The following is a 21,561-nucleotide window of genomic DNA, read 5'->3' as shown; positions in this document are numbered from 1 at the left end:
CGCACGGCGACAGTGGAGGGCCCCTTCCTGTTCGGGGACATGGAGGATTGTGGGTACAATATCCCGCAGACGGACGAGTCGACACTGATGACGATCGCGTACGTGATGGCGGCGGTGTGTGGCCTGTTCATGCTGCCGCTGTTCCTCATGGTGTTCCAGTGGCGCTGCTTCCGCTGTCTGCGCCGCACAGGGGGCGACTTCGCCGATGACATCTCACTGCTCAAATAAAGAGAAACCACTGGAGAGACCTGGACCCCCTATTCAAACAGAACCACCCTGGAGAGACCTGGACCTATTCAAACAGAACCACCCTGGAGAGACCTGGACCCCCTATTCAAACAGAACCACCCTGGAGAGACCTGGACCCCCTATTCAAACAGAACCACCCTGGAGAGACCTGGACCCCCTATTCAAACAGAACCAGTCTAGACACCCAGGGAAATATCCCCCTATTGCAACACACAGACACACCCAGGGAAATATCCCCCTATTGCAACACACAGACACACCCAGGGAAACGCTCCCGTTCCACAATTTTAGAATTCACTCATTTTGCTTAACATTACCAATATCAAAAACTCAAGAACTTCACAATGTTTCGTTTTTTGTTTTTGGTGTTTGGTTGGCACTATGAAGCAAGGATAGGTAATCGATAGCAGATTACACCCTGGCTTGCTGGACCGCGGGTTTCCAGGACAGCCCTATTCAAACAGACGCCCAGGGGATATCAACAGAGAGATATCTGTGTAATCGATATTTCTGTAACAGGGGCGTGGGGGTCCATTTGTCCAGAATGGGAGATGCCTCAAATTCACACTGGGACAACGAGGGACCTGTGAGAATATCCCACTGATTGAAACAAAGGGATCTTGTTGCATTGCCCTGATGGAATTGAGGCATCCCAGCATCCTACTGCAAAGACAAATGGGACGAGGCTGAGGGCAGGGGGCGGGGTCTGGAGCCCTGCACACAAAGGGGTGTGTCCTGGCACACACAGTGGGCGTGTTCACTGACAAAGGGGTGGGTTGGGTTTACTCAGTGGGAGGGGAGGGGAGGGGAATTCTTATTTGTTGCACAAGTTAAATAAGGAAATAAATAAGGTGTTAGCAGGGAGGGGGGAGGCAGTGCGGGCAGCCCTGGGTCTCCCCAGGCAGGTTTATTTATTCCAGTGAGGTCAGCATGGCTAGGGTTAGCACGGTTGTTTTGGTTGTTTTTCACCCCGGACTGTCCTTTGCAGGTGATCATGGTGGGACAGTGTTTCTGTGACAACGCGTTCAGAAAGGCCTGGGGGAGGGTTATCAAGTAATGGGGTACCCCACCCAAGGACAAGGCATTGAGAGAGAGGAGGGGCATATTCAATCCTACACCCCCTCTACCCTACTGCCTCCCCCCAGACCCTCAGCATGAGGCAAATTGTGAATTGAAATACTGTATCAATGTGACATGAGAGTAACTATTTAAAAAAATAACATGTTTATCTAGGATGTACATAATAGTTTCTAATTTCTACTGAGTTAGGCTGGGAGTTGTCTTTGATTTCATTTAGTAAATAAAAACCCATGTACTACTGCTGTCTCTGAGTGCTCTGTGCTTTACAATACCTCTCTGTGCTTTACCACACCTCTCTGCTTTACAATGCTTCCCTATACTTTACCATACCTCTCTGTGCTTTACAATGCTTCCCTATGCTTTACTAGACCTCTCTGTGCTGTACAAAGGGGGAACTCTGCCTTGCCCCTGGAGCTCCTATGGTGCGATAGGAAAATGTCCGTGGGTGGTTCGCCATTAACACACCACAGCGCCCCTACTTGTCAGGAGGCCCACGAGTGCGGGCGGAGTCCAGGGGGCTGAGGAATCTGGAAATGAAACTCAGCATTATTGGAAAATCAGCTTTATTGAGTGTTTGACAAGCACTTGTGTGAGAGCGCTGCGCGAAAACAGCAGGCTTCCCCTTTGGGTCCGAACTAAAACTGACTCAGACTGGGAGTGTACGGGGGGCTGCTCCTGTCCGCTCCCCCCTCTCGTGTGCACGAGGCAGGCTGACAGTCTTCATACTGCAGCCAGAAAGACAGACAAAGGAGAAAGGCGTATCGTTTCCAGCACAGTGAAATAAAGAGCAGCGGGTTGCACAACGCGCTCAAAGGGAGAACTGTCTTTATCCACAAACACAAATAAAACCCTGTGTTGAGCTGAACCTTGAGGAGGAACGGGTCTGTCCGGAGTCGCAGGAGCTACTTCACACTGGGGCAGAAAGGACAGCAGCTGTTCTTGCTGGACTGCACCCACACCTTGATACACTGAAACCAAACAAACATGTTAGAAAAAAACTAAACACCACCACCGCTGTGTTCAAAGTGCTGCACCCTGCTGTAAACCCCATGCTCAGACTGCAGCTCAACGCTCAGGTGTTTACTGAACGTTTACAACACAATGTTCAAGAACGACAGCGCAGCAGATCTGAATATACAGTGTTAGACTAGAAATCTTTATCGTGTCTTTATTCAAGCAAAGAACCGAAAGATCTTCCAGTGGAAACAGCAGGTAGTGGCAGGGTAATGATTGCATTGCTAACGAGACACAGGATTTGAAAAGAAGCCTTGGTTAGCCCCCCTCTAACTTTCATGAGCACAATATTCACAGAAACAAACCAAAAGCCCTATCAGAGAGAAGGAAAGAGAAATCTGTACCCCTGTGTGCAAGAGCAGCTCAGGGGGGTAGGGTTAGGGGTAGGGTCAGTGTTAGGGGTAGTGTTAGTGGTAGGGGTGGGGGTAGGGTGTTAGTGGTAGGGTCAGTAGTAGGGTCAAGGTCAGGGTTAATCTGCACCTCTCTGTGTACGGTGTGTGAGCAGCTCATGGGGTGCAGGTTTCCAGGTTCCACGACGTTCTGACACATCAGACACAACTTCCTGTTCACTGGCTGCGGCGCCTGAAGAATTCAACACAGACACACTGGCAGTTCAGTAATAACACAGTAATAACACAGCACCAACAGCTAGCAATGCAGTAATAAACACCTAACACAGTAACATTGCAGTAATAACACAGCACCAACACACTAACCATGCAGTAATAACACAGCACCAACACCTAACATAGTAACAACGCAGTAATAACACAGCACCAACAGCTAGCAATGCAGTAATAAACACCTAACACAGTAACATTGCAGTAATAACACAGCACCAACACACTAACCATGCAGTAATAACACAGCACCAACACCTAACATAGTAACAACGCAGTAATAACACAGCACCAGAGTAATAACACAGCACCAACACACTAACACAGTAATAACACAGCACCAACACACTAACCATGCAGTAATAACACAGCACCAACACACTAACACAGTAATAACACAGCACCAACACATAAAAGTAACACAGTAACAACACAGCACCAACACACTAACCATGCAGTAATAACACAGCACCAACACACTAACCATGCAGTAATAACACAGCACCAACACACTAACCATGCAGTAATAACACAGCACCAACACCCAACGATGCAGTAATAACACACTAACAGCAGTAACATGCTATCACAGTATTAACACGCTACCATCACAGCAATCACAGTAACATGCTAATAGCACAGTAATAATACAGTAACAGTTCGGTAACAACAAACCAACATCACAGTGAGAACACTTAAAGATCATTGTAACAGCACAGCAATGCCGCCGTCACAGAATATTACAAAAACTGTCCGCAGAAGCAGTGCTTTTTTTTTCTTACCGTGGGCTGCCTTGCAGGCACTGAAGGCATTCGTGGAGCAGGGTGATAAGCCTGGGGCACAGAGGTAGGAAAAGGTCCTGCTCCGGTGGAGGGGGGCCCAACTGGGCCGAGAGACTAAAAGAGGGTTGAGAAACAGCAGACACTTGTTTACAGGCCGACAAAGACTTACCTGTCTGAGTGTTCAGTGTGGCTCTGCCTGTCTCCGAGTGTTCAGTGTGGCTCTGCCTGTCTCCGAGTGTTCAGTGTGGCTCTGCCTGTCTCAGAGTGTTCAGTGTGGCTCTGCCTGTCTCAGTGTTCAGTGTGGCTCTGCCTGTCTCAGAGTGTTCTGCCTGTCTCTCTGCCTGTCTCCGAGTGTTCAGTGTGGCTCTGCCTGTCTCCGAGTGTTCAGTGTGGCTCTGCCTGTCTCCGAGTGTTCAGTGTGGCTCTGCCTGTCTCCGAGTGTTCAGTGTGGCTCTGCCTGTCTCAGTGTTCAGTGTGGCTCTGCCTCTGTCTCCGAGTGTTCAGTGTGGCTCTGCCTGTCTCAGTGTTCAGTGTGGCTCTGCCTCTGTCTCCGAGTGTTCAGTGTGGCTCTGCCTCTGTCTCCGAGTGTTCAGTGTGGCTCTGCCTGTCTCCGAGTGTTCAGTGTGGCTCTGCCTGTCTCCGAGTCTCCGAGTGTTCAGTGTGGCTCTGCCTCTGTCTCCGAGTGTTCAGTGTGGCTCTGCCTCTGTCTCCGAGTGTTCAGTGTGGCTCTGCCTGTCTCCGAGTGTTCAGTGTGGCTCTGGTCTCTATGCGTTACCTGTCTCTGTCTCTGTATATCCGCCAGCGTCTGTGCCACCTGCTGGGTGAGCTCCTCAACAGAGAGGCCGGCCATGGTCCCGCGAGACGTCTTGATCTGCTGGAGCACCGAGGTGAGCTGGGGCCTGCGGAGAGATGGGGAGGGGGCTGAGAGAGTAACACCTGGTGCAGGTGAGTCTAACAGGACAGTGAGTGTTAACTGGTGCACTAGAGGAAGTGACTCGAGTTACTTGGCTCTGTGTATTACCTGGCTCAGGGGAGTGTTACCTGGCTCAGGGGAGTGTTACCCGGCTCTCAGTGTACTACCTGGCTCGAGGAGTGTTACCTGGTTCAGGGGAGTGTCACCTGGCTCTCACTGTATTACCTGGCTCAGGGGTGTATTACCTGACTCAGGGGAGTGTGACCTGGCTCGGGGGAGTGTGACCTGGCTCTCACTGTATTACCTGGCTCAGGGGAGTGTTACCTGGCTCGGGGGAGTGTGACCTGGCTCGGGGGAGTGTGACCTGGCTCGGGGGAGTGTGACCTGGCTCGGGGTATTACCTGGCTCGGGGGAGTGTGACCTGGCTCGGGGGAGTGTGACCTGGCTCTCAGTGTATTACCTGGCTCGGGGGAGTGTGACCTGGCTCGGGGGAGTGTGACCTGGCTCTCAGTGTATTACCTGGCTCGGGGGAGCGTGACCTGGCTCGGGGGAGCGTTACCTGACTCGGGGGAGCGTTACCTGGTGCACTGGGGGAAGCGGCTCTGTAGTTTCTCCAGCAGGACCTCCAGTTTGCCGGCCGGTTTGCTGCTTGCTGGCTGAGGGTTCGAGGGAGAGTGGTATGGGAGGCCAGAAGGTTGGGCTGGTGTCTGTGAGGTCACTGTCGGCATGGCAGCGGCAGGGGGTGGGGGCTGTGGTGCAGTGAAGGGCTTCACCATGGAAACAGGAGGAGCACTCTGACGAAACGCGGGGGGAGGCATACAGTAACGGGGCATTCCACCTGGCATCGTCATGGGAACCAGCGGCCGGAACACAGGAGGTGGGGGCAGAGCCTGAGAGAGGGGCGAAAACACTTTACAAAAAGAATGTGAAGATACACCTTGTGCTGTACCCCTGGAGCACAAACAAGCACACGCTGAGCAGTTACAGAGGCTCTCAAAAGCATTTACCCCCCCTTGGACTTTCTATTGTGTTACAACATGGAATCACAATGGATAAGTCCCATAATTAGTTGAATAGAGTACAGCTGTGTGCAATTAAGGTGTTTCACATGATTTCAGGTTAAATACACCTGTCTCTGGGAGGTCCCACAGTTGGTTAGTACATTTCCTAACAAAAACTACATCATGAAGATGAAGGAACATTCAAAGCAAATCCGGAATAAGGTTCTTCAAAAGCACCAATCAGGGGTAGGATATAAGAACATTTTCAAGGCATTGAATATCCCCTGGAGCACAGCAAAGTCCATTATTAAGAAATGGAGAGAATATGGCACAATTGTGAATCTGTCTAGAACAGGCCGTCCTCAAAAACTGAGTATCTGGGTGAGAAAGGCACTAGTCAGGGAGGCCACCAAGAGGCCTATGGCAACTCTAAAGGAGTTACAGTCTTCCACGGCTGAGCTGGGAGACACCGTGCATATGGCAACAATAGCCCGGGTGCTTCACAAAACCGGCCTTTATGGGAGAGTGGCAAAAAGAAAGCCATTGTTGAAAAAGAACACACATCAAATCTTGGCTAGAGTTTACCAGAAGGTATGTGGGAGACTCTGAGACCAAGTGGAAGAAGATTCTATAGTCTGATGAGACCAAAATAGAGCTTTTTGGCTTCAACGCTAAGCGCTATGTTTGGCGCAAGCCTAACACCACACATCATCCTGAGAACAGCATCCCTACTGTGAAGCATGGTAGGGGCAGCATCATGCTATGGGGATGCTTCTCTGTGTCAGGGCCTGAAAAGCTTGTGAAGATTGCTGCATCCATGTTGCCATCTAAGTACAGAGAAATCCTGGAGGAAAACCTGCTGAAGTCTGCAAGAGACCTGGGACTTGGGAGAAGATTCATCTTCAAGCAGGACAATGACCCCAAACATACAGCCAAAGCCCCACTGGACTGGCTTAAAAACAAAAAGGTCAATGTCCTGGAGTGGCCCAGTCAAAGCCTGGACCTCAATCCAACTGAGAATATGTGGAAAGAGTTGCTGTTCACCAAAAGGTCCCCATCCAACTTAATGGAGTTTGAGCAATTTTGCAAAGAAGAATGGGCAAATGTGTTCAGATGTGCAAAGCTGGTAGAGACTTATCCAAATAGACTCATGGCTGTAATTGCTGCCAAAGGTGCCTCTACCAAATATTGACTCAAGAGGGTGAATACTTATGCAATCAATTATTTTCTGTTTTGCATTTGTAATTAATTTAGAACACTCTGTAGATTTTATTTTTCACTTTGACATTATGGACTTTTTTTGTGTTGGTCAGTGGCAAAAACTCCTAATTAAATCCATTTTGATTCCATGTTGCAACACAATAAAATGTGGAAAAGTCCAAGATGGGTGAATACTTTTAAGAGCCACTGTATTTAACCCTAATCTCTACTGTACCACTGAAGCACGCACACACTCCCTGACACACTCACACACACACTCCCTGACACACACACACTCCGACTCGCTCACACACACACACACACTCACCATTGGTACTGCTGGCAGGGATGGGGCAGGGATGCTTGGCAGGCTCGTCAGTTTCGCCCCATTCCTCACCAGTTGAATGTGCCCGTTATACTGGTTCTGAGAGAGGATTCAATATTCAATAAAAAAACCTGTACAGTGCTGCACCTACGATACTAAAAACACAATATAACACACATTTACAAATGTATTGAAAATGGTTAACTAGTACATCACCTCACCTGCACACTGCCCCGCTCGATGCACCCCCTCACCTGCACACTGCCCCGCTCGATGCACCCCCTCACCTCACCTGCACACTGCCCCGCTCGATGCACCCCCTCACCTCACCTGCACACTGCCCATGCACCCCCTCACCTCACACTGCACACTGCCCAGCCCCGCTCGATGCACCCCCTCACCTGCACACTGCCCCGCTCGATGCACCCCCTCACCTGCACACTGCCCCGCTCGATGCACCCCCTCACCTGCACACTGCCCCCCCCCTCGATGCACCCCCTCACCTCACCTGCCCCCCTGCACACTGCCCAGCTCGATGCACCCCCTCACCTGCACCCTGCCCAGCTCGATGCACCCCCTCACCTGCACACTGCCCCGCTCGATGCACCCCCTCACCTCACCTGCACACTGCCCAGCTCGATGCACCCCCTCACCTCACCTGCACTGCCCAGCTCGATGCACCCCCTCACCTCACCTGCACTGCCCAGTTCGATGCACCCCCTCACCTGCACATTGACCCGCTCGATGCGCACTCGCCCGATCTGTGTGTCCCACTCGTGTCTCTGCTGGAGGTTGTCTATCGAACCCGGACCCAGTCTGCACAGTGGACACAGATACAGAGGTTACTGCACTCCTCATGCTAGCTATCCTAACATGCAGATGCAACTTTAATTACCCCTACCCCTCCACTACACCCCCTCCCTTTTTAGACTAATACCCCAGCCAGTTCCCCCGCCCCTTTAAGACCACAGAGTGCGCTCCGCAGACAGACTGACCGCAGGTTTTGGAGGTGCTGCTCCGCCTCTGTCAGCCACTCCTCTGTCTGAGCCAGCATGTTCTCTCTCTGGCACTCCAGAACCGCCACCTGCAGAAGAGACACGACCGGACAGATCAGCCAGGCTCTCCAGAGTACACACTCCACCAGCCAACTTTCGGGCAAATGTCTGCCATGAAACACCAGCCAAACTTTTGGGAAACTTTTTCTGGCAACTTGTCATAGCATTTTTTAGCAATTCCCACCATTGGTATAGTTCATTCTAAACAAGCAACTTAGTGAAAATTTGCTAGAAAATATCCCCCACAGAAAGCTTTGGGGGGGGAAGCTTTTACACTAGCTACCTCAGCAGTACCCCTGCAGGGTGTTATGACCCCCCCCCCTCTCTCACCTCTGTGTTCAGCGCCCCCCTCGCCTCCTCCTCAATCCTGGATCCTGGGAGCCCCTCTCTCACCTCTGTGTTCAGCGCCCTCCTCGTCTCCTCCTGGATCCTGGGAGCCCCTCTCTCACCTCTGTGTTCAGCGCCCCCCTCGTCTCCTCCTGGATCCTGGGAGCCCCTCTCTCACCTCTGTGCAGCGCCCCCCTCGTCTCCTCCTGGATCCTGGGAGCCACTCTCTCACCTCTGTGTTCAGCGCCCTCCTCGTCTCCTCCTGGATCCTGGGAGCCCCTCTCTCACCTCTGTGTTCAGCGCCCCCCTCGTCTCCTCCTGGATCCTGGGAGCCACTCTCTCACCTCTGTGTTCAGCGCCATCCTCGTCTCCTCCTGGATCCTGGGAGCCCCTCTCTCACCTCTGTGTTCAGCGCCCCCTCGTCTCCTCCTGGATCCTGGGAGCCACTCTCTCACCTCTGTGTTCAGTGCCCTCCTCGTCTCCTCCTCAATCCTGGGATTCTGTTCCATCAGCTGACTGCGCAGGTCGGCCAGCTCTCTCTCCCAGCACTCCCTGTGAGACAGAGACACGGTCAAGCCCTCAGGGAGAGCAGAGCAGAGAGAGGGGGTGAGGGAGGAACAGTGGAAGCTTTAGTAACAGAGAGAAACACAGGGTGCAGCAGTGGTGTGTGTAGACCTCGGAGTGATTGACAGTGTGTGTCTGAGAGTGCAGCAGCAGAGAGCGCGAGACAGAGTGCAGCGGTGGTGTGTGCTGTACCTCTCCACAGTCTGCTCTCCGATCAGTGATGCCACTCGAGTCTCCTCCTCTTCTTGCTTACGCAGCAGCCTGCAAGAAAGAGGCGCCGATTCAGATTAGCAGGTAACCTCACTCACTCACTTACACACCTCAATCACTCACACTTCTCACACAAACACTCACTCACACTCTCAGCAAGGAGGCCAGTGGGACTCACACTGCAAAGCAGTTGGAGCCATTCCAGGTTTTACTGCACACCAGAGCTTCCTAGAAAGTATCTCTAACTGAGCTCACAGTAAAACATATACTAGCTCTGACAGCCAAGCAACAGGAGTCGTATCCAGCCCACACACATACATCTCTCCCCCAGTCTCACTCTCTCCCCTACCCCTTCAACTCCTCTTCCAGTCTGTCAATCTCGTTCTTCATCTCCTGCTCTTTCTGGCTGTGCTCCTTATTTTCCTTCTCAAACTTCCTGCGGTTCTCCTCTCTCTTTGCTATCAGCTCCTGCACCTGCTCCAGGGTCCCCTGCAAAGGCAAACAGACAAGCCAGGCTGGGTTAGTGAGACACTCCCTGAGGCTGCCGTCCTCGCCAACACACTCCCACACACACAGGCGGGTGCAGGGTGCAGTATGCAGGGTGAGGACCTGTAGACTCTGAGTCTCTCCTCTCTCTCAGTTCCTGCAGGGCCCTTGTTTTCAGCTGTAGTGTGTAGGGTGTAGTGTGTAGGGTGTAGGGTGCAGTACCTTGTGAACTCCGAGTCTCTCCTCTCTCAGTTCCTGCAGGACCCTCGTTTTCAGCTGTAGTGTGTAGGGTTTAGTGTTTAGTGTGTAGGGTGTAGTGTGTAGGGTGAATTGCGCAGGGTGCAGGGCGCACTACCTCGTGGACTCTGAGTCTCTCCTCTCTCAGTTCCTGCAGGACCCTCGTTTTCAGCTGTAGTGTGTAGGGTGTAGTGTGTAGGGTGCAGGGTGCAGTACCTTGTGGACTCTGAGTCTCTCCTCTCTCAGTTCCTGCAGGACCCTCGTTTTCAGCTGCTGCTGTTTCTCTGCCTGCGTCTGCTTGTCCAGCACTTCCTGGTAGCGCTCCCGCAGAACTGCACTCTCTGACATCACTTCCTCCTGGAACACCACACGGAAATCAAGGGGCTGCCCCAATCAAACGATGACAATTCTCATTCACCCTTCACTTAACCAGGCAAGCAGACCGAGAACACGCTGACAACAGCGATCTGGTGAAGAGGCAAACAGCACAGCAGCACAAGCCAACATCTACACAACAAACAAGAATAAAAACCCATTCCACACACACGCGCCCCACAGCACAGAATTCACATTCCGATTGAAAATGTCCTCCGAAACAAAGCCCTGTAGTTTTAATCTGCTACGCATCGATCTGTGTCTCACCATGTACTTCCCTGTGACCTGCTCAGTGTTGACTCCTGTCTCTGAGGTCTGGAAGTCCGTCTACAGAGAGGCAGAGAAAGAGAGAGGGGTGGGGCAGAGGGAGGAGAGGGATGAGGAAGCAACTGTCAACCAAACATTCAGGACTACGTTCCAACAGCAGCAGAGACGAGACAGACTTGCGAAACATCAGAGTGGAATTCTTGTCGAAGCTACGATGGAAACAGCAGTCTGATGCAGTCTAGGTTTTACTGTCAGCTTGTTTCACCACTGGGTACAGGAAAGAAGACCGCGGGCGCTGTGATGAAACCCGAAATGACCCAGACTGCTGTGCAGTGGGATTCTCCCTGTGCATCAAGTAATGGTCTCGTCAGCTCTGCAAATTTACTAATAAGAGACTGGGAGTTTAAATCCATTCCTGGGGATGGATTTATCTGTCTGTCTATCTGTCTATCTATCTAGCTATCTGTCTGCCTGTCTATCTGATCTGTCTGTCTATCTCTCTATCTACCTACCTATCTATCGAACTGTCTATCGCTGTCTATCTATTGATCTGTCTACCTATCGCTGTCTATCTGATCTATCTATCTCTCTCTCTCTCTCTCTCTCTCTCTCTACATACAGGGGTCGCCATTCCAAATGTAACAGACAGCTCTCTCACCTGCACCTCTCTCTCCTCTGTCTGTGTGACCCCATCTTCCTCCCCATCCGCCCCGCAATGCAAAGGCTCCCCCTGGCAGGCAGGGGGCACTGTGGTCGCAGGCTCTTCCACCGAGGGACTGCGGGGATCATCACTGGACCAGGGTGTGTACCCAGCCTCACTCCGCTCCTCTTGCAGGAAGGAGTATATCTCTTCAGCCATTTCCAGCTCCCACCCAGTGAGAGCTTGGACCTGCCCGGTGAACCCCCCCGCGCTGGCCCACAAAGTGGGAGCGTCCGCCTCTGCCCGGTAACGGCCAGGAAGGTCTCCAGCGACAGGGAGGGCGCTCTCGCTGTGGGAGGAGAGGAATCGTTGGATGTTTTTATTGGCTCCTAAAACATTTTCAATACAAGTAAATATAAGCCTGTTTTAAGCTTGGATTCAAAGAGGCTGCTTGAGCACATTCCACCTAACTGAAACCCTGGGGTAGTTGCAATAGGAATCCAAAAGGAATTCAGCTGGAATTGATATTTTAGAGACAGTGAAGCAGAGCAGCGTTTTGGACGACGCCTTCTCCAGTGTCGAACCTCGTTACCTGATAGCCATCTGCGTCAGCTCCCTGTCCAGCTGACTGTCCAGCGTGGACGCCTGCTCCTCGTCGCTAGGGGGCGCTCTCTCCCACTCTCCAGAGGACATTGCAGTGCGTACGGCTTCAAGAGAGCAGAGAACACAGGGTCACGCTCGGCGCAGAGGAAGCGCCCTCACTCATGTTGCGCGGCTCTTAAATAAACCTTCCTAAAGGATTCTCAGTGTGTGAGCCTTTACTGCTTCATAACAAATTACCCTAAGGAGAAATCAGAAGTTTAATAGAGACACACTGGAGGTAATCGAGCTTGTAGTAAATCCTGGAACGGGTGAAACTGCTCTACAACAGGAGTCTTATTGCCATCCTGAGGTGCAGTCATGGGTACTGATGCAGCGAACAGCATCAAGCTTTACCAGGGCCAGGGAGCACTCCCAATGCATACAGTCTCCAGGTTTTGCTGTGAGCCGAGTCACACCTGAAGGGCTGACTGACCAGTAACTACACAGGGTTAGGAGTTTGAAGTAAAACCTGGAATGGCACAGACTGCTACACAGCTGCCCCTCTTCCTGCAGCGACTTCAGCACTTAATCACAAGAAACATTTCGGTCTGGCATTGCAATGCAATGGCGTGTAATAACATGTAACACTGCGCTAACCCTAACCACCCCCCTGAAAACACTTGAGAATCCGTGCCTGGAGGAAGCCGGTCTGCTGTGTCTACACCGCAGCTCCTGCATGGAGACGAGTTCAAACAATTCAGCAACCAAGCGGTCCGCAGGAACACACAAGAGACGCACGCCGTGTACAAACACTCAGGCAAGAAAGCACAAGAGACGCAAACACACAAGAAATGCTTTGCTGTATTTATCTCTGAGTTTGTATTAACGTCACTGCGCGATGAAAAACAAACCCATCAACCGGAAGAAAGGCGAAAACCCCAGAAATGCACGAATTGCTTTTTTTGCACCGCCTTCACTTCAGCGGCTGATCTGCGGAACGACTCGGCAGTGACTTTGAATCCGCAATACCTGCTTCCCTGAGGGGTCAGCTTCTCTCTCAGCCTCTCCCACGCCGATCGCTTGCTGCAGCTGATCAGGGCTGCGGGTCGAAGGGAGCTGCAGAGGGGGGAGCGGTGCAAGAAGGGCTCCAGAGTGAACTAATCCAGTCGCGTCGCAGCAGCGGCATCTTGCGCCGGGTGCGCCGCACGGCTGCGGGTCACGAATCAAAGACATTACCTCTAATAATGCACCGAGCTGAGTCTGGATTAACCGGCCCGCATGCTTTTAATATTTATTTAGCATCGGCAGGGGGGCGGCTAGGAGGATTTAGCATCAAACGTGTTAATCACATCACTGCAAAGCAAGCTCCCACAGAAACGCTGAAATCGCACGCTAGACGCAGCTTTCGCGTTTCCGGGCTCAGATGAGGAATTCCAAAATCCGCCGGGCCACCGGAAGTGACGACTTTGTCAGTGTCACCTGAATGAGGAAGTACAGTATTTCACAGAAAATAAATAAAAGAAGGAAGCGAATCGGGTGCAGCGAGTGTGGACACTTACCATGCGAGAGAGACACTCGAGACAAATCCACGGGCATCGGAGGGGTTAAACAGAGCGATCGGGCGAGAGGCGGGGTGTGGAGAGGGTCTCTCACCGGGTGAGATCGGGAGAGCAGAGCGCACCCAACACCCAGCTCCGAGTTTGCATTAGCACCGCTTTTCAAACCCTGAATAATAATAATATAATAATAATAATAATAATAATAATAATAATAGTAATATCCGGATCTGGGACCCTCCTTCCTGCTGTCACTGAGTGCCTGTGCGTGTGTCAGCCTCTCAGCGAGGAGCCGCTGGACAGGGTCTCCCCGGCACACAGCGACTGTCTCCCCGGCACACAGCGACTGTCTCCCCGGCACACAGCGACTGTCTCCCCGGCACACAGCGACTGTCTCCCCGGCACACAGCGACTGTCTCCCCGGCACACAGCGACTGTCTCCCCGGCACACAGCGACTGTCTCCCCGGCACACAGCGACTGTCTCCCCGGCACACAGCGACTGTCTCCCCGGCACACAGCGACTGTCTCCCCGGCACACAGCGACTGTCTCCCCGGCACACAGCGACTGTCTCCCCGGCACACAGCGACTGTCTCTCCGGCTCACAGCGACTGTCTCCCCGGCACACAGCGACTGTCTCCCCGGCACACAGCGACTGTCTCCCCGGCACACAGCGACTGTCTCTCCGGCTCACAGCGACTGTCTCCCCGTGCGACTGTCTCCCCGGCACACAGCGACTGTCTCCCCGGCACACAGCGACTGTGTTGTGTGCACACAGTGTGTCTCCCCGGCACACAGCGACTGTCTCTCCGGCTGCGACTGTCTCTCCGGCTCACAGCGTGTCTCTCCGAGAGAGAGACTGTCTCCCCGTGTGTGTGTCTGTGTTGTGTCTCCGGCTCAGCTGTGTGTCTGAGGTGTGTGTGTGTGTTGTGTGTGTGTGTGTGTGTGTGTTTGTGTGTGTGTGTGTGAGTGAGAGAGTGAGTGAGTGTGTGTGTGTGTGTGTGTGTGTGTGTGTGTGTCTGAGAGAGAGAGTGTGTGTGTGTGTGTGTGTGTGTGTGAGAGAGAGAGTGTGTGTCTGAGAGAGTGTGTGTGTGTGTTTGTGTGTGTGTGTGTGTGTTGTGCTCGCTCGAGACACACCGTGTCTCTGTGTTGTGTTTGTTCCACACAAGACTCTCTCTCACAAGAGTTTGTGTGTGTGTGTCTTGAGACAGAGGAGAGAGATGTGTGTGTGTGTTGTGTTTGTGTGTGTGTGTGAGAGAGAGAGAGAGTGTGTGTGTGTGTTTGTGTGTGTGTGTGTGTGTGTGTGTTGTGTGTGTGTGTGTGTGTGAGAGTGTGTGTGTGTTGTGTGTGTGTGTGTGTGTGTGTGAAAGAGAGAGTGTGTGTTTTTTGTGCTCAGAGAGAGTGAGCACACCAGTGTGGTGTGTGGCTGTTGTACGTCACACACAGGTGGGCGAAAGAGTTGTGGTTGCTGTGTGTGTACAAACACACACAAACACAGGTCTTACCATGGTAAAAACACAAATTACATACGTTAGTCCCAAAGTTGACGAGAGAGGTGTCTCTGTGTGTCGTGAGAGAGAGTGTTCTTGTCTAAGGTAAGTTGTCCATGTTACCGAAGCAGAGGTGAGTTGAAAAGTGATCAGAAGAATCACATTACAACAGAACTCTACGTAGTAGAGGAGTGTGAGAGAGAGAGAGAGAGAGAGAGAGAGAGAGAGAGAGATTGTGTGTATACAATGGCTTCGTCTCCACGTCAACATTACAGCGCACACTGGCCATTACACACACACACACACACACACACACACACACACACACACACACACGTCTTGAGATCATTTTGCAGCATCCCACTAAACTTTATAATCCAGCCCCTAATGCGAGACTGCAGGGTTTCAATCTGTTCTCCCCAGACCTCTTTCACAGGATGCGTCAGTAAAGTAGACACACTTTCCGGCTGGACGTTTCTCTACATGATTTCTTTTGAAGTTTTGCTTGGATTTCACACTGAGGGTGTTGAAGTTGCAGTCTGGATGGTTATAGATTTCAATTGGCTGCTGCAGGCTCTCAGTACAATGCTAGCAGATACACCCCACTGCCCCAGATTCCACGAATCTAAATACAAACCACATCCGCAGTCAGCACGGCCACAGCAAGCTCCCGTCGCATCCCTTCCCTCAGACCAACTGACTGTGATCCCTGACCACTGACACAGAGTAACACAGCACCACACTGACACAGAGTAACACAGCACCACACTGACACAGAGTAACACAGCACCACACTGACACAGAGTAACACAGCACCACACTGACACAGAGTAACACAGCACCACACTGACACAGAGTAACACAGCACCACACTGACACAGAGTAACACAGCACCACACTGACACAGAGTAACACAGCACCACACTGACACAGAGTAACACAGCACCACACTGACACAGAGTAACACAGCACCACACTGACACAGAGTAACACAGCACCACTGACACAGAGTAACACAACACCACACTGACACAGAGTAACACAGCACCACTGACACAGAGTAACACAGCACCACACTGACACAGAGTAACACAGCACCACTGACACAGAGTAACACAGCACCACACTGACACAGAGTAACACAGCACCACACTGACACAGAGTAACACAGCACCACACTGACACAGAGTAACACAGCACCACACTGACACAGAGTAACACAGCACCACTGACACAGAGAAACACAGCACCACAGACACAGAGTAACACAGCACCACACTGACACAGAGTAACACAGCACCACTGACACAGAGTAACACAACACCACACTGACACAGAGTAACACAGCACCACACTGACACAGAGTAACACAACACCACACTAACACAGAGTAACACAGCACCACACTGACACAGAGTAACACAGCACCACACTGACACAGAGTAACACAGCACCACTGACACAGGCACAGAGTATGAAAGAGGGATGTAGATGGATGGGTGTAGAGGGATGTAGAGTAATGTTGAGGGGTGCAGTGATGTAGAGTAATGTTGAGGGGTGCAGTGATGTAGAGGGATGGGTGTAGAGTAATGTTGAGGGGTGCAGTGATGTAGAGGGATGTAGAGTAATGTTGAGGGGTGCAGTGATGTAGAGGGATGTAGAGTAATGAGTGAGGGGGATGGTGATGTAGAGGGATGTAGAGGGAGTGTAGAGTAATGTTGAGGGGTGCAGTGATGTAGAGGGATGTAGAGTAATGTTGAGGGGTGCAGAGATGTAGATGGGTGTAGAGGGATGTAGAGTAATGTTGAGGGGTGCAGTGATGTAGATGGATGTAGAGGGATGTTGAGGGGTGCAGAGGGATGGATGGGGTGTAGTGATGTAGAGGGGTGTAGAGTAATGGATGTAGAGTAATGTTGAGGGGTGCAGTGATATAGAGGGATGTAGAGTGATGTTGAGGGGTGCAGTGATGTAGATGGGTGTAGAGGGATGGATGTAGAGTAATGTTGAGGGGTGCAGTGATGTAGAGGGATGTAGAGTAATGTTGAGGGGTGCAGTGATGTAGAGGGATGTAGAGTAATGTTGAGGGGTGCAGAGGGATGGATGTAGAGTAATGTTGAGGGGTGCAGTGATGTAGAGTAATGTAGAGGGGTGCAGTAGAGTAATGTTGAGGGATGTAGATGTAGAGGAATGTTGAGGGGTGCAGAGGGATGGATGTAGAGTAATGTTGAGGGGTGCAGTGATGGGTGTAGAGGGATGGATGTAGAGTAATGTTGAGGGGTGCAGTGATGTAGATGTAGAGGGAGGGATGTAGAGTAATGTTGAGGGGTGCAGTGATGTAGAGGGATGTAGAGTAATGTTGAGGGGTGCAGTGATGTAGAGATGTAGATGGGTGTTGAGGGGTGCAGTGATGTAGAGTAATGTGTAGAGGGATGTGATGTAGAGTAATAATGTTGAGGGGATGTAGAGGGATGGATGTAGAGTAATGTTGAGGGGTGCAGTGATGTAGAGGGATGTAGAGTAATGTTGAGGGGTGCAGTGATGTAGATGGGTGTAGAGGGATGTAGAGTAATGTTGAGGGGTGCAGTGATGTAGAGGGATGGGTGCAGAGGGATAATGTTGAGGGGTGTAGAGTAATGGGTGTAGAGGTTGAGGTGCAGTGGGAGTAATGGAGTAATGTTGAGGGGTGCAGTTGAGTAGTGCAGTGATGTAGAAGGGTGTGCAGAGGGATGGATGTAGAGTAATGTTGAGGGGTGGAGTGATGTAGATGGGTGTAGAGGGATGGATGTAGAGTAATGTTGAGGGGTGCAGTGGCTATCACCAAGAGTCATTAACAACTCCCCACGTCTCCTCCCTACAGCGTCATACAACTCACCACGTCACTACATAGACAGCCCACAAGGGTACATCTTACATTACAACTCCCCACGTCACTACATCTACCCCACATCTCCACTACATCTCATTACAACTCCTAGAATGCACTACATCTCACTACATCTCCCTACCACTGTTCATTACAACTCCCCACGTCTCCCTACCTACATTAATTACAACATACCCACGTCACTACATCTACCCACATCTCCCTACCTACATTACAACTCCTCCCTCACTACATCTACCAACTACATCTCCAGGACCACTACATCTACAACTCCCCATCACACATTACCAACATCCCCTACCTACGTCTCATTTACAACTACGTCACTACATCTACCCACATCTACCTACCTCTCTCTCATTAACAACTCCCCAACGTCACTACATCTCCCATTCATTACATCTCACTACAGTACATCTCTTACAACTCCCACGTCACCATCTACCACACATGATCATACTCCACGTCCCCACGGATACATCTCCCGTACATCATTACAACTCCCACGTGACGATGGGGTGTCATCTCATTACCACGTACATCACTGTAGATGAGTGTAGGGGATGGAGTAGAGTAATGTTGAGGGGTGTAGTGTATGTAGAGGGATGTAGAGTAATGTTGAGGGGTGCAGAGGGTAGATGGATGTAGAGTAATGTTGAGGGGTGCAGTGATGTAGATGGGGATGTAGAGTAATGTTGAGGGGTGCAGTGATGTAGATGGGTGTAGAGGGATGGATGGATGTAGAGTAATGTTGAGGGGTGCAGTGATGTAGAGGGATGTAGAGTAATGTTGAGGGGTGCAGTGATGTAGAGGGGTGTAGAGGGAGGGATGGGTGTAGAGTGATGTAGAGGGATGTAGAGTAATGTTAGAGGGATGTGGATGTAGAGTAATGTAGAGGGGTGCAGTGATGTAGATGGGTGTAGGTGTAGATGGATGGGTAGAGTAATGTTGAGGGGTGCAGTGATGTAGATGGGTGTAGAGGGATGGATGTAGAGTAATGTTGAGGGGTGCAGTAGAGTAATGTTGAGGGGTGTGATGTAGAGGGATGTAGAGTGATGTAGAGGGATGGGTGTAGAGTGGTGTAGAGGGATGGGTGTAGAGTAATGTTGAGGGGTGCAGTGATGTAGATGGGTGTAGAGGGATGGATGTAGAGTAATGTTGAGGGGTGCAGTGATGTAGATGGGTGTAGAGGGATGGATGTAGAGTAATGTTGAGGGGTGCAGTGATGTAGAGGGATGTAGAGTAATGTTGAGGGGTGCAGAGAGATGGATGTAGAGTAATGTTGAGGGGTGCAGTGATGTAGATGGGATGTAGAGTAATGTTGCAGAGGATGGATGTAGAGTAATGTTGAGGGGTGCAGTGATGTAGAGGGATGTAGAGTGTTGAGGGGTGCAGAGGGATGGATGTAGAGTAATGTTGAGGGGTGCAGTGATGTAGATGGGTGTAGAGGGATGGATGTAGAGTAATGTTGAGGGGTGCAGTGATGTAGATGGGTGTAGAGGGATGGATGTAGAGTAATGTTGAGGGGTGCAGTGATGTAGAGGGATGTAGAGTAATGTTGAGGGGTGCAGAGGGATGGATGTAGAGTAATGTTGAGGGGTGCAGTGATGTAGATGGGTGTAGAGGGATGGATGTAGAGTAATGTTGAGGGGTGCAGTGATGTAGAGGGATGGGTGTAGAGGGGTGTAGAGTAGATGGGATGGGGGGTAGAGTAATGTAGAGGGGTGGGTGATGTAGTGGGTGTAGAGGGGGGTGTAGAGTAGAGGGATGTAATGTTGAGGGGTGTAGAGGGTAGATGGATGTAGAGTAATGTTGAGGGGTGCAGTGATGTAGATGGGTGTAGAGGGATGGATGTAGAGTAATGTTGAGGGGTGCAGTGATGTAGATGGGTGTAGATGGATGGATGTAGAGTAATGTTGAGGGGTGCAGTGATGTTGAGGGGTGCAGTGATGTTGATGGGTGTAGAGGGATGGATGTAGAGTAATGTTGAGGGGTGCAGTGGTGTAGAGGGGTGTAGAGGGATGGGTGTAGAGTGATGTAGAGGGATGGGTGTAGAGTGGTGTAGAGGGATGGGTGTAGAGTGGTGTAGAGTAGAGTGATGTAGAGGGATGGGTGTAGAGTGATGTAGAGGGATGGGTGTAGAGTGATGTAGAGGGATGGGTGTAGAGTGGTGTAGAGGGATGGTGATGTAGATGGGTGTAGAGGGATGGATGTAGAGTGATGTAGAGGGATGGGTGTAGTAGAGGGATGGGTGTAGAGTGAGGGATGGGTGTAGAGTGATGTAGAGGGATGGGTGTAGAGTGGTGTAGAGTGATGTGGGGGTGTAGAGGGGGTGGTGTAGAGGGATGGATGTAGAGTAATGTTGAGGGGTGCAGTGATGTAGATGGGTGTAGAGGGATGGATGTAGAGTAATGTTGAGGGGTGCAGTGATGTAGAGGGATGTAGAGGGGTGTGGAGGGATGGGTGTAGAGTGGTATAGGGAGGGGGGTGTAGGATGATGGATGTAGAGTGATGTAGAGGGGTGCAGTGATGTAGAGGGATGGAGTGGTGTAGAGGGATGGGTGTAGAGTGATGTAGAGGGATGGGTGTAGAGTGGTGTAGAGGGATGGGTGTAGAGTGATGTAGAGGGATGGGTGTAGAGTGGTGTAGAGGGATGTAGAGTGTGTAGAGGGATGGGTGTAGAGTGATGTAGAGGGATGGGTGTAGAGTGATGTAGAGGGATGGGTGTAGAGTGGTGTAGAGGGATGGGTGTAGAGTGGTGTAGAGGGATGGGTGTAGAGTGGTGTAGAGGGATGGGTGTAGAGTAGAGTGATGTAGAGGGATGGGTGTAGAGTGGTGTAGAGGGATGGGTGTAGAGTAGATGGATGTAGGGTGCAGTGATGTAGATGGGTGTAGAGGGATGGATGTAGAGTGGATGTGTGGAGGGATGGGTGTAGAGTGGTGTAGAGGGATGGGTGTAGAGTGGTGTAGAGGGATGGGTGTAGAGTGTAGAGGGATGTAGAGAGGATGGGTGTAGAGTGATGTAGAGGGATGGGTGTAGAGTGGTGTAGAGGGATGGGTGTAGAGTGGTGTAGAGGGATGGGTGTAGAGTGGTGTAGAGGGATGGGTGTAGAGTGATGTAGAGGGATGGGTGTAGAGTGGTGTAGAGGGATGGGTGTAGAGTGAAGTAGAGGGGATGGGTGTAGATGGATGTAGAGGGAGGGGTGTAGAGGTAGATGGATGTAGAGGGATGTAGAGGGATGGGTGTAGAGTGATGTAGAGGGATGGGTGTAGAGGGATGTAGAGTAATGTAGAGGGGTGCAGTGGTGTAGATGGGTGTAGAGGGATGTAGAGGGATGGGTGTAGAGTGATGTAGAGGGATGTGTAGAGATGTAGAGGGATGTAGAGTAATGTTGAGGGATGTGCAGAGATGTAGAGGGGTGTAGAGGGATGGATGAGAGATGGGTGTAGAGGGATGGATGTAGAGTAATGTTGAGGGGTGCAGAGATGTAGATGGGTGTAGATGGATGGATGGATGTAGAGTAATGTTGAGGGGTGCAGTGATGTAGATGTAGTGTAGATGTTGAGGGTGTAGAGTGGTGTAGAGGGATGGATGTAGAGTGATGTAGAGGGATGGGTGTAGAGTGATGTAGAGGGATGGGTGTAGAGTGGTGTAGAGGGATGGGTGTAGAGTGGTGTAGAGTGGTGTAGAGGGATGGGTGTAGA

General features: G+C 51.2%; 2 protein-coding genes across 9 annotated transcripts in view; both read right to left on the bottom strand.

Moving 5' to 3' along the window:
• The window catches only part of sidt2 (SID1 transmembrane family, member 2), a 214,527-nt gene that overhangs the window by 18,735 nt on the left and 174,231 nt on the right, over window positions 1-21,561 (bottom strand). The window lies entirely within an intron of this gene.
• On the bottom strand, window positions 1,876-14,186 carry rnf214 (ring finger protein 214). Of its 4 annotated transcripts, none has more exons than XM_041234947.1 (16): window positions 13,487-14,186; window positions 11,938-12,052; window positions 11,364-11,694; window positions 10,706-10,765; window positions 10,280-10,420; window positions 9,690-9,829; window positions 9,323-9,391; window positions 9,022-9,118; window positions 8,180-8,268; window positions 7,910-8,000; window positions 7,188-7,283; window positions 5,238-5,548; window positions 4,521-4,644; window positions 3,746-3,859; window positions 2,824-2,925; window positions 1,876-2,297 (listed from the first exon to the last, which is right to left on the bottom strand). In XM_041234947.1, exons 1-16 carry the CDS (start codon window positions 13,521-13,523, stop codon window positions 2,232-2,234), a joined length of 1,983 nt encoding a protein of 660 aa, XP_041090881.1. In that variant the 5' UTR covers window positions 13,524-14,186; the 3' UTR covers window positions 1,876-2,231. The 4 variants fall into 4 exon arrangements, with proteins under 4 accessions (XP_041090881.1, XP_041090882.1, XP_041090883.1 ...); XM_041234948.1 differs by lacking the exon at window positions 13,487-14,186 and adding an exon at window positions 12,957-13,291; XM_041234949.1 differs by lacking the exon at window positions 7,188-7,283.

The sequence above is a fragment of the Polyodon spathula genome, chromosome 36, assembly GCF_017654505.1.
Source record: "Polyodon spathula isolate WHYD16114869_AA chromosome 36, ASM1765450v1, whole genome shotgun sequence".
Taxonomy (NCBI): Eukaryota; Metazoa; Chordata; class Actinopteri; order Acipenseriformes; family Polyodontidae; genus Polyodon; species Polyodon spathula.
The sequence above is the reverse complement of the archived record's forward strand: the minus strand, read 5'-3'. Positions and strand labels throughout refer to the sequence as shown.

What these genes read in the sequence shown, in the direction of transcription:
- rnf214 (XM_041234947.1), bottom strand. Translation starts at nt 13,523, where the DNA reads ATGCCCGTGGATTTGTCTCGAGTGTCTCTCTCGCATG. An exon ending in CTGACGCAGATGGCTATCAG is followed by an intron (nt 11,695 to 11,937) that starts GTAACGAGGTTC and finishes CTCCTCCCACAG; the next exon opens with CGAGAGCGCCCTCCCTGTCG. An exon ending in ATATACAGAGACAGAGACAG is followed by an intron (nt 3,860 to 4,520) that starts GTAACGCATAGA and finishes ACCCTCTTTTAG; the next exon opens with TCTCTCGGCCCAGTTGGGCC.